Here is a 12,409-nt window from a genome sequence, read left to right as displayed (position 1 = left end):
TAATGGTGGCTGGCCACACCCCTTCTGGAGACTGGTTGCACCACTAAACATGCCCCTACCACTGCATTCTCCTCTTCATGCCCCAGTCCGACACTGTCTCCAGCTGTACCCCCTCTCTTTGTCTCCAGTTTTATCCCGCACTCTGTCTACAGCCTTACTCCCCTCTATGTCTCTACACCTATCTCCCTCTCTGTCTCCAGCCTTACTCCCCTCTTTGTCCCCAGCCTATCCCCCCACGTCTTTAGCCATATCCCCCTCTCTGTTTTTTCCTTTATCTCCCCCTCTGTCCTCTATCTCCAGCCTACCCTGTATGTCTCTACCCTTATCTCCCTCTCTGTCTCCAGCCTTACTGCCCCTCTGTCTTCAGTCTAACTCCCTCTATGTCTCCAGTCTTACCCCCTCTCTGTCTGTTATCTTATCTTCCTCTCTGTCTCCATCCTTATCCACTCCTCTGTCTTCAGCATTTCCACTCTATGTCTCTAGCCTTATCCCTCTCTCTGTGCGTGCAGCAGTGATCCAGCCACTCCACTTCTGTGTTTGTTCAGCACCACCTTCCCTCATCACTGTGGCTCTTCGGCACATTCCCCCCACAGTTGTGACTCTTTTTCGGAGTTTGAAAGGGAAACTGTTCACCAACCTGAGATTGCGTACAGCTTCCCGAATGTGTTCACAAGCTGCTGGGTGGGGCGGGGTCATCCTTGACTGGACACATGGGTGGGGTGCTGCAGCTGTAGAGGGGAAATTGTCACTTTCCCAGAAAGCATTTTCTCACAAAGACGAGTTTATCTGAAGTGATGATTTTTTTTGATGGGGGCATAATGAATACTGAAATAATTGTGAGAGAATACAATTGAAAACTAAAATTCTCATTACACAATTTTTTCATGATGAATATGCCTCTGTGTCTCTCTGGCAGTAGCATAACACACACCACAGACATTTGGATCCAACAAACCAGCACCCCACCTCCGCCAGCGTCTCTCCAGGTCCAGCACAAATCCCCTGTTACCCTCCCCCCCATCTTAACAGTTCAGGCCCACACACTTACCGCACCTGTTTATTTCTGCACCGCTTCACCTGCGTCTCCTCTTCCCTTAAGCGGTATGGCATGACATTGTCATGCTGCGCCACAAAAAAACAACAACTTTATTGCTCTGCTGCTCTGACCACTGGGACCAGGGTGGGAGGCTCTGTCTGACTTCTCATGTCAGTGTCAGGCCGGCAGTATTCACTCACTGCAGCGCCATGCAGGTGACATCAGGCAGGCACTGTGCTGGACCCTGTATACTTCTAAGGGACCGGGGCCCCTCAAAGTCTCAGCCCCGGTATAGGTGTCCCCCTAGTTCCCACCTGTCGCTGGGCCTGCTGATACCGGCTACCAGATTTTTCATATGTCACTATGGAATTCCTTATAATGCCTGATTAGAGTCTCCCATAACCTTTAAATCATTAAATGCTCTCTGAAACCAGTACTTTCCATAACATAAAGTGGAATGTCATAACCACATGTTTGTGGATTTTTTTTTCTCTATTTTCTTAATTGTGCTACATCACTCTGTGCGAATAAATTGGAGGAAATGTAATAGGGTGTGAGAATCAGGAAGTGAGAGATTTTGTGAGAGTACTTCTGTTGTTTTTTTAAAGAGGCAATCATTTACATCTAGGTCGATTTTGCCATGTAAATGATTGCCACTTTAAAAAAAAAAACAGGAGAGCTCTCACAAAATCTCTCACTTCCTGATTGTCACACCCTATTACATTCCCCCCACTATCTTCATCCTCACTCTGTTCTTTCCGCTAACTGCAAATAAAGAACATCATTGAATGACAGAAAAGGAGATTATACTGTCGGAACGTCACACCTTTATGAAATGGGCAGTTCCACTGCAACACTTGGTTCTGTTTGCAGAATTTTATGTAAATTAGGATACTTTTAACAGGTCTCAGTCACTGAGCCTACATCTTCTCCTTTGCCCCACACCCTTCTCTTTAGAGTCAGCTTGCCAAAGCCAAAAATTTGCCACTTAACATCTCACTTACTGTTCTCCACTTAGTTATTCAGCAGAATGTTGGAGAATTACAATAAGGTAAGTACAGGATAAAATGAATGTGCAAAAAAACTAGCAGTACCATAATATATTGTGCAGAAATTAAAATCAGAGTCTGAGACAAGTCAACTGGCAAGACCTTGTCTTTTGGAAAAATAGGGGTGTATCCAATTAAAGGCTCTCCAATTATATCCTTTTTATTGGCTGAAATATGTTCAGTTTTTGTTCGATAACACATGGAATCCGGAATAAGTTCCCTGACCCATGTGTTATGCAAGTCTGAGGGCTGGTTATTGGGTATCAGCTTGGCATGCCTGAGGCATGTTAAGCGTAATTCCCAGTAAATGAAGAATATTGGGGCTAATTGGATAGCATCCGGCAAATCCGTTAGCTGTGGTAAATGATTGGACAGTTGGATAAAGCCTATAGATCTTTACATACTTTAAGTCAACATTTATTTTTATTTCACTATACAAACTCTGATTTTATTATAGCATTGAACAGTTGTATGTTATGACTTACACAATAATTTAACTTCATCCTTGCTTTAAAAAACAAACTAAGCCAACAAAATTATTATTTTTTGGTTATTTATTTATATGGAAAACTCAACTTCAGTCTTTCATAAACACATTAAGGGCCTAATTCAGCATGGATCGCTAATCTGAGAAATCACAAATTGAGCAATTATCGAACGACTGCGCGTACGTAGTTTTCGCTTTGTGTACATGTAAGAGGTAATAGCAGCAGAAATTCCATACCGATCCCAATCGCAATGTGGCCGCTGTTTAACTGACTGGAAGCCGGCATTTCTGGGTGGAAACCTGCCCTTTTCTGGGTGTGTCAGAAAAAATGCAGGTGTGCCCAGGCGTTTTTGAGCAGGGTCTCTGACGTCAGCGGAGACTACTTCCAGGCCGTCTCAGTTGCAGATTAGTAGCAGCCTTAGACCTACTCACATTTACATTTGTTCAGAAGGCAAAAAAAAACTTTGATGTCCCGGAAATTGTGTATTCATCTGCAAATGGATAGTGATCTGCGATGCATTCGCAAATTTGTAGGGGGTATTTTTCCTTTCTGTCGGGTCAGCGCCTTTCTACTTGCAGATTGCTACAATTTCTCAGTTTAGCGATCCACGCTGAAGTAGTCCCTAAATTCTGTAATTATTTGGGGTAAGTGGTCTAGAATTTCAACAGGATCTGCTCATATTAAAATAATAACATGAAAAGTAATAAACATTATAATTGCTTTCCTTATTTTGTTTTACATTTCTTAAAACAAATGCATTTCTCGGACATATTGATGCCAGAATTCACAATGTATTTATTTGTTTTTCTTTTACTTGTACTAGCTTCTTACATCTGTGTTTTTGTTTTATAATTTTAAAGGTGAGAACATGGATCTTAACTGTGGGCTACACAACAGCTTTTGGGGCGATGTTTGCAAAAACGTGGAGAGTTCATGCTATTTTTAAGAATGTAAAAATGAAGAAAAAGGTGAGTTTTTTTACTTCAATGCCAGTGTATTTAAAAAAAGACATATATCAATGGCATGCATTGTTAAGTACTGTATTGGATCTCAGCTTAGTGTGTAATGTATTATAAGTTTTGTTTTAGCAGGGTTAGAAGGGTTTAGAAGAGCACATTCACATGCTTAGTCCAAGACATGGGATGGCCAGCTATATATGTTACAAGTAAAAAGCCCCACAAACACATAATGATAGCATAGATATGTGGCTTAGGAGCCGATTTATCACTATCCGCACCTGTGGATGTGGATGTGCTGTGATAATATCTTCCCAATCCGCAATGCGATAATTGATTACATTGCACGGATGTATCAATTATCGCATGCAGGGACAGAGCTTGCAAGAAAGCTCTGTCCTTGCGATACCACTCCGCAGCCAAATCTGAGCATTTTTCACACAAAAAAAACTGCCACAACCACCGCCGGCACACCCATCCCCTTTGTGACTACCACCCCGTATCACAACCCCAACCCTGATCATACTCACCATTATCCGGGGATCAGTGGTAGGAGCTCCTGGAGAGCTGCAGGTCATCATGGCTCCCTGCTGCTGTGACCTCCGGTTCTTTAAAGTGAGCTGCCACAGGAAGTCCAGATCATTGGCAATTCTCACCAGAGCACTTTTCACCGATCCCTGGGTAGTTGAGTATGATTTGGTTTTTAATCAACTGTAATCAGCTTGTGTGATCTGACACACATAGCTGATCACACTGGCCTGGCCCCCGAACAGCTTTCTCTGCCGAGGGGCAGAGAAGTCCATGCAGGACTACAAGATTTGCAGTGAGCGCTATGATTCTGCCAGCTGAAGCTGGCATCATTAACACAGGGCTCACTGCAGTATTTTTTTACAATTTGTTTTAGTAAATGCGTTCAGATCAAAATGTGATCTGGTTAACTAAAAAAATGCCAGTTAAAGGGTTTGGAGCAGTCTGCCCGTTATAGTGTTAGCAATGCATACAATAGTCACATTAATTACTCTGTAAACAACATACAGTATAACGTAATAACGTTTCTTATACACAAGAGAATATAATGTTGAGTAATGCAAAGTAATGAATCATTTCCATTATCACTGTCTTTTCACTATACAACCCCTCCAGCACCTGTTTTAGATTTGCTCCCAGACAGGTGTATCTGCTGCATCTCCGATCAGGTTTATTTCAGTCACAACTATGTGGACTCGCCCTACTTGGCCTACTATTGCCCTCCCTTTCTTTATCCCCTCTGATTCTACAAGAGTGGGGTGTAATAGAGTCCGAGTTCACCCGACTGCGGGATGCCAGCCAAACTTGTTTTTTTAAAAGGGCAATCATTTACAAGGTAAAACCATGCCCTGTAAATGATTTCAGCCATCATATCAGCGTCAGTTTTCCCATATATGAACTTGGCCCTTGTATGGCTCACCTCCCACAGTGTAACCTTCAAAGTGCGCCCAACATGGCTGCCCCATATGGTACACTTGTGGATGGGATGAAAAATACATGGACCTTGTGGTTTTGTTGGAACCCTACTCTAAACTGTAGGACTCTGAAATCACCCCCATTTTGTGTCATCTCTTCTAGGGGTAGACTATTCCACCCTGGGTAATCCTACGCTGAGCGCCCAAGATGGCTGCCACACTTGGTACCTGTGAGGGTGGTATACACAACCCTTGGAAGTTATTACCCAAAATGCCTACACCAATCCTGCATTATGCTTTCTGTGTGCTTAAGGTTTTCTTTTATGTCTGTGTGGCTTATCTATTGCTGTATTACTTAAATCCTCTGTATCATGTGTATTGTTTTTGATGTCTGTAAAGCGCCTTGAGTCCAGTTGGAGAAAGAGCGCTATATAAATAAAATTATTATTATTATTATTATTATCACACGCTGGGCAAACTTGCACTCCATTACATCCCGCCCAGGGTGTCAAAGGTATAAGAGTCACTGACATCTGAATATGGATTCATGCATATGTTTCTGAGTGTGCTTTTGTAGCGCAAAAATGCAAATCTTAAGCAAATCAAAACCATACACCACATGAATCCCATAATTGTTAAGTGCATTTGTGTACGAAGGGCACACTTGTAATAATTTTCTTAATTTACATAATGCCATGCAGATATAATTATAATAAAATTATATTTATGTGTTATCAAAGAGTTTCTATGAAAATATGGTTCATAAAAAATACTCAGTTGCTAAAAGAACTGCATGCTCATTGCTTCTCTGTACTGCTGATTCCTTACTTACCTACTGAAATAGAATGTGCTGTAATTCCCTAGCTGACAATACTAAAATGAGCTGATATTAATTAGAGATGTGCACCGGACATTTTTTTCGGGTTTTGTGTTTTAGTTTTGGATTTGGTTCCGCGGTCGTGTTTTGGATTCGGACGCGTTTTGGCAAAACCTCCCTGATTTTTTTTTTGTCGGATTCGGGTGTGTTTTGGATTCGGGTGTTTTTTTTTCAAAAAACCCTCAAAAACAGCTTAAATCATAGAATTTGGGGGTCATTTTGATCCCATAGTATTATTAACCTCAATAACCATAATTTCCACTCATTTCCAGTCTATTCTGAACACCTCACACCTCACAATATTATTTTTAAGTCCTAAATTTTGCACCGAGGTCGCTGGATGACTAAGCTAAGCGACCCAAGTGGCTGGCACAAATACCTGGGCCATCTAGGAGTGGTACTGCAGTGTCAGACAGAACATCACATAATGCAAAGATAAATTTAAAAAAAAAGAGGTGCAAGATGGAATTGTCCTTGGGCCCTCCCACCCACCCTTATGTTGTATAAACAGGACATGTACACTTTAACAAATCCATCATTTCAGCAACAGGGTCTGCCACACGACTGTGACTGAAATGACTGGTTGGTTTGGGCCCCCACCAAAAAAGAAGCAATCAATCTCTCCTTGCACAAACTGGCTCTACAGAGGCAAGATGTCCACCTCCTCCTCATCATCCGATTCCTCACCCCTTTCACTGTGTACATCCCCCTCCTCACAGATTATTAATTCGTCCCCACTGGAATCCACCATCTCAGGTCCCTGTGTATTTTCTGGAGGAAAAATTGCGGGTGAATGTCTCCACGGAGGAATTGATTATAATTCATTTTGATGAACATCATCTTCTCCACATTTTGTGGAAGTAACCTCGTACGCCGATTGCTGACAAGGTGACCGGCTGCACTAAATACTCTTTCGGAGTACACACTGGAGGGGGGGCAACTTAGGTAAAATAAAGCCAGTTTGTGCAAGGGCCTCTTTTTCCTGCCAGTATACGTATGGACTGTCTGACGTGCCTACTTGGATGCGGTCACTCATATAATCTCTACCATTCTTTCAATGGTGACAGAATCATATGCGGTGACAGTAGACGACATGTCAGTAATCGTTGGCAGGTCCTTCAGTCCGGACCAGATGTCAGCACTCGCTCCAGACTGCCCTGCATCACCGCCAGCGGGTGGGCTCGGAATTCTTAGCCTTTTCCTCGCAGCCCCAGTTGCGGGAGAATGTGAAGGAGGAGCTGTTGACGGGTCACGTTCCGCTTGACTTGACAAGTGTCCCACGAGTAGGTCTTTGCACCTCTGCAGACTTGTGTCTGCCGGAAAGAGAGATACAACGTAGGTTTTAAATCTAGGATCGAGCACGGTGGCCAAAATGTAGTGCTCTGATTTCAACAGATTGACCACCCGTGAATCCTGGTTAAGCGGATTAAGGGCTCCATCCACAAGTCCCACATGCCTAGCGGAATCGCCCCGTTTTAGCTTCTCCTTCAATCTCTCCAGCTACTTCTGCAAAAGCCTGATGAGGGGAATGACCTGACTCAGGATGGCAGTGTCTGAACTGACTTCACGAGTGGCAAGTTCAAAGGGTTGCAGAACCTTGCACAACGTTGAAATCATTCTCCACTGCGCTTGAGTCAGGTGCATTCCCCCTCCTTTGCCTATATCGTAGGTAGCTGTATAAGCTTGAATGGCCTTTTGCTGCTCCTCCATCCTCTGAAGCATATAGAGGGTTGAGTTCCACCTCGTTTCCACCTCTTGCTTCAGATGATGGCGGGGCAGGTTCAGGAGTGTTTGCTGGTGCTCCAGTCTTCGGCACGCGGTGGCTGAATGCCGAAAGTGGCCCGCAATTCTTCGGGCCACCAACAGCATCTCTTGCACGCCCCTGTCATTTTTTTAAAAATTCTGCACCACCAAATTCAGTGTATATGCAAAACATGGGACGTGCTGGAATTTGCCCACATGTAATGCACGCACAATATTGGTGGCATTGTCCGATGTCACAAATCCCCAGGAGAGTCCAATTGGGGTAAGCCATTCTGCGATGATGTTTCTCAGTTTCCGTAAGAGGTTGTCAGCTGTGTGCCTCTTATGAAAAGAGGTGATACAAAGCATACCCTGCCTAGGAATGAGTTGGCATTTGCGAGATGCTGCTACTGGTGCCGCCGCTGCTGTTCTTGCTGCAGGAGGCAATACATCTACCCAGTGGGCTGTCACAGTCATATAGTCCTGAGTCTGCCCTGCTCCACTTGTCCACATATCCGTGGTTAAGTGGACATTGGGTACAACTGCATTTTTTAGGACACTGGTGAGTCTTTTTCTGACGTCTGTGTACATTCTCGGTATCACCTGCCTAGAGAAATGGAACCTAGATGGTATTTGGTACCTGGGACACAGTACCTCAAACAATTCTCTAATTCCCTGTGAATTAACGGTGGATAACAGACACACGTTTAACACCACCGCAGCTGCCAAGATCCGAGTTATCCGCTTTGCAGCAGGATGACTGCTGTGATATTTAATCTTCCTCGCAAAGGACTGTTGGACAGTCAATTGCTTACTGGAAGTAGTACAAGTGGTCTTCCGACTTCCCCTCTGGGATGACGATCGACTCCCAGCAGCAACAACAGCAGAACCAGCAGCAGTAGGCGTTACACTCAAGAATGCATCGGAGGAATCCCAGTCAGGAGAGAACTCGTCAGACTTGCCAGTGACATGGCCTGCAGGACTATTGTTTTTCATGTCTAATGAGGAAATTGACACTGAGGGAGATGGTGGTGTGGTTTGCAGGAGCTTGGTTACAAGAGGAAGGGATTTAGTTGTCAGTGGACTGCTTCCGCTGTCACCCAAAGTTTTTGAACTTGTCAATGACTTCTGATGAATGCGCTCCAGGTGACGTATAAGGGAGGATGCTCCTAAGTGGTTAACGTCCTTACCCCTACTTATTACATCTTGACAAAGGCAACACACGGCTTGACACCTGTTGTCCGCATTTCTGTTAAAATAATTCCACACCGAAGAGGTGATTTTTTTTGTAATTTGACCAGGCATGTCAATGGCCATATTCGTCCCACGGACAACAGGTGTCTCCCCGGGTGCTGACTTAAACAAACCACCTCACCATCAGAATCCTCCTTGTCAATTTCCTCCTCAGCGCCAGCAACACCCATATCCTCATCCTGGTGTACTTCAACAGTGACATCTTCAATTTGACTATCAGGAACTGGACTGCGGTTGCTCCTTCCAGCACTTGCAGGGGGCGTGCAAATGGTGGAAGGTGCCACCTCTTCCCATCCAGTGTTGGGAAGGTCAGGCATCGCAAACGACACAATTGGACTCTCCTTGGGGATTTGTGATTTAGAAGAACGTACAGTGCTTTGCTGTGCTTTTGCCAGCTTAAGTCTTTTCATTTTTCTAGCGGGAGGATGAGTGCTTCCATCCTCATGTAAAGCTGAACCACTAGCCATAAACATAGGACAGGGCCTCAGCCGTTACTTGCCACTCCGTGTCGTAAATGGCATATTGGCAAGTTTACGCTTCTCATCAGACGCTTTTAATTTTGATTTTTGGGTCATTTTACTGAACTTTTGTTTTTTGGATTTTACATGCTCTTTACTATGACATTGGGCATCGGCCTTGGCAGACGACGTTGATGGCATTTCATCACCTCGGCCTTGACTAGTGGCAGCAGCTTCAGCAAGAGGTGGAAGTTGATCTTGATCTTTCCCTATTTTACCCTCCACATTTTTGTTCTCCATCTTTTAATGTGTGGAATTATATGCCAGTAATATATCAATAGCAATGGCCTACTGTACCGTACTGCTATATATATATACTGGTGGTCAGCAAAATTCTGCACTGTCCTCCTACTATATACTGCACACAACTACAATCCAGCACAGATATGGATAGTATACTTGACGGCACAGAGGTAGAGCAATTGACTACCGTACCATACTGCTATATATATACTGGTGGTCAGCAAAATTCTGCACTGTCCTCCTACTATATACTGCGCACAACTACAATGCAGCACAGATATGGATAGTATACTTGACGACACAGAGGTAGAGCAATGGACTACTGTACCGTACTGCTATATATATACTGGTGGTCAGCAAAAGTCTACACTGTCCTCCTACTATATACTGCGCACAACTACAATGCAGCACAGATATGGATAGTATACTTGACGACACAGAGGTTGAGCAATGGACTACTGTACCGTACTGCTATATATATATATATATATATACTGGTGGTCAGCAAAATTCTGCACTGTCCTCCTACTATATACTGCGCACAACTACAATACAGCACAGATATGGATAGTATACTTGACGACACAGAGGTAGAGTAATGGACTACTGTACCATACTGCTATATATATACTGGTGGTCAGCAAAAGTCTGCACTGTCCTCCCACTATATACTGCGCACAACTACAATGCAGCACAGATATGGATAGTAAACTTGACGACACAGAGGTTGAGCAATGGACTACTGTACCGTACTGCTATATATATATATATATATATATACTGGTGGTCAGCAAAATTCTGCACTGTCCTCCTACTATATACTGCGCACAACTACAATACAGCACATATATGGATAGTATACTTGACGACACAGAGATAGAGCAATAGACTACTGTACCGTACTGCTATATATATACTGGTGGTCAGCAAAATTCTGCACTGTCCTCCTACTATATACTGCGCACAACTACAATGCAGCACAGATATGGATAGTATACTTGACGACACAGAGGTAGAGCAATGGACTACTGTACTGTACTGCTATTTATATACTGGTGGTCAGCAAAATTCTGCACTGTCCTCCTACTATATACTGTGCACAACTACAATGCAGCACAGATATGGAGCGTTTTCAGGCAGAGAACGTAGATATTTGCAGCAGACTGATCACAGATATTTGCAGCACACTGAGCACAGATATTTGCAGCACACTGAACACAGAAACTGAGAGAATGCAGCCACGTCCTCTCGCTATCATCTCCAGTGCACAAGTGAAAATGGCGGCGACGTGCGGCTCTTTATATGCAATACAAATCTCGCAAGATTATGACAGCGGGATGATGATGTTCGGGCGCGTTCGTGTTAACCGAGCAAGGCGGGAAGATCCGAGGCTGCCTCGGAACCGAGTAAAATAGGTGAAGTTCGGGGGGGGGTTCGGATCTCGAGGAACCGAACCCGCTCATCTCTAATATTTATGTAAAGACTAGCCTGAATATAAGACTGATTATAAGCACACATGCAGCTAAATGTAAGAGTGAGAGTTTCAAAAAGTGAGAGATTTGGTAAGGTTTTGCAGTTTTTTTTTTAAGTGGCAATCATTTACACAGCAAGATCAACCTGGTTTTGCAGTGTAAATGATTGCCATTTAAAAAAAAAAACCTGAAAAACCTTACCAAATCTCTCACTTTCTGAAACTCTCACTCTATTACATTTGGCCCATAATGTGTAAGTCTTTTTTTATGTGTCTGTGACTTATTATACCCCAGTTTTGTATTTTTACAATTACAGTAATTCAAATATTTATGCAGATATTTGTGACTTCTAGTGTAATTCACAAGACCCAAACACTATGACTAAATAATGATGATGATTTATTATTACTAGAGATGAGTGAATCCGTACATAAAGAGTTGAAATTGTTGAATGTGCTTACTTTATTGTTCAGCAAATACATGTTTAAGAAATCCCTGGTTAGGATGAGCTTGGTAAGATAAAGAAAAGCACCACCAGCAGAATCAGGTCTATTAATGTCTGCAAATCTCAACACAGCAGCCATCAACATATAAAAATATAACATCTAACAGCTAACAGCTATAGCAGCTAACATCGCATTTCATACAGTGTTTATTTAGTGCTTCTTCCACATGCATTGGCAGCCACACTTCTCAGTTTGTACAAAGCACAGATTTGTCAGTTTCTGAATGTTTAATAAATTTCTTCTAAAAACAATAGTGGTTATATAGGTGCATATATACACTTGAAATCAAAACCTGTATAGGCGAGTCTCTGACCAATATTAAAAAACATATACATTAAAATCAAGCCATATAAGCCAATCTCTGACCATAGTTAATCTCTCTTAGGGCAGTCTCTGTGCAAAAGATTCTAATATGCAAGCAGTGCCGGTTGTGATGGAATTAGGTCCTGCAGGACAAATGATATATGGATTTTTGTGACATCCAATTCGGAGATCAATAATTACCAGGTCCCTTGTGGTCTTTGTGCCGGGTATTTCACCTAGCGGGTGTCCGCAGTGTTCCTCCTTGCTCCAACGCAGTAGTGTGGTGGTTCTCCCTTTGTTAATGTCCACAAATAGGGGTTTTGGAGTCTCCCAAGATGTATATTAAGCAGAGTCCTGTGGAGTTTTCAGCAGTGCCCTGGTCAGAGATACGCCCAATCATCATGTAGCTAAGGCCCTTAATCTGCCTCCGAGATGGACCTCAAATTCTGTAGCCCGTCATCATGACATCCAAGCAGCAAATATGGTTACAAGAGGATAGGGTAGTCAAAAACTATGAACAGT

The 12,409-nt window shown here is 43.2% G+C and overlaps 1 protein-coding gene across 3 annotated transcripts in view; it reads left to right on the top strand.

The window, feature by feature from the left end:
- GABBR2 (gamma-aminobutyric acid type B receptor subunit 2) overlaps positions 1-12,409 on the top strand; it is a 1,221,295-nt gene that overhangs the window by 892,551 nt on the left and 316,335 nt on the right. For all 3 annotated transcript variants that reach the window (XM_063922929.1, XM_063922931.1, XM_063922932.1), the window contains one exon: positions 3,434-3,541. In XM_063922929.1, coding sequence (XP_063778999.1) covers positions 3,434-3,541 — 108 coding nt within the window. The remainder of the gene's footprint in view (positions 1-3,433; positions 3,542-12,409) is intronic.

Source organism: Pseudophryne corroboree, chromosome 5, assembly GCF_028390025.1.
Source record: "Pseudophryne corroboree isolate aPseCor3 chromosome 5, aPseCor3.hap2, whole genome shotgun sequence".
Taxonomy (NCBI): Eukaryota; Metazoa; Chordata; class Amphibia; order Anura; family Myobatrachidae; genus Pseudophryne; species Pseudophryne corroboree.
The sequence above is the reverse complement of the archived record's forward strand: the minus strand, read 5'-3'. Positions and strand labels throughout refer to the sequence as shown.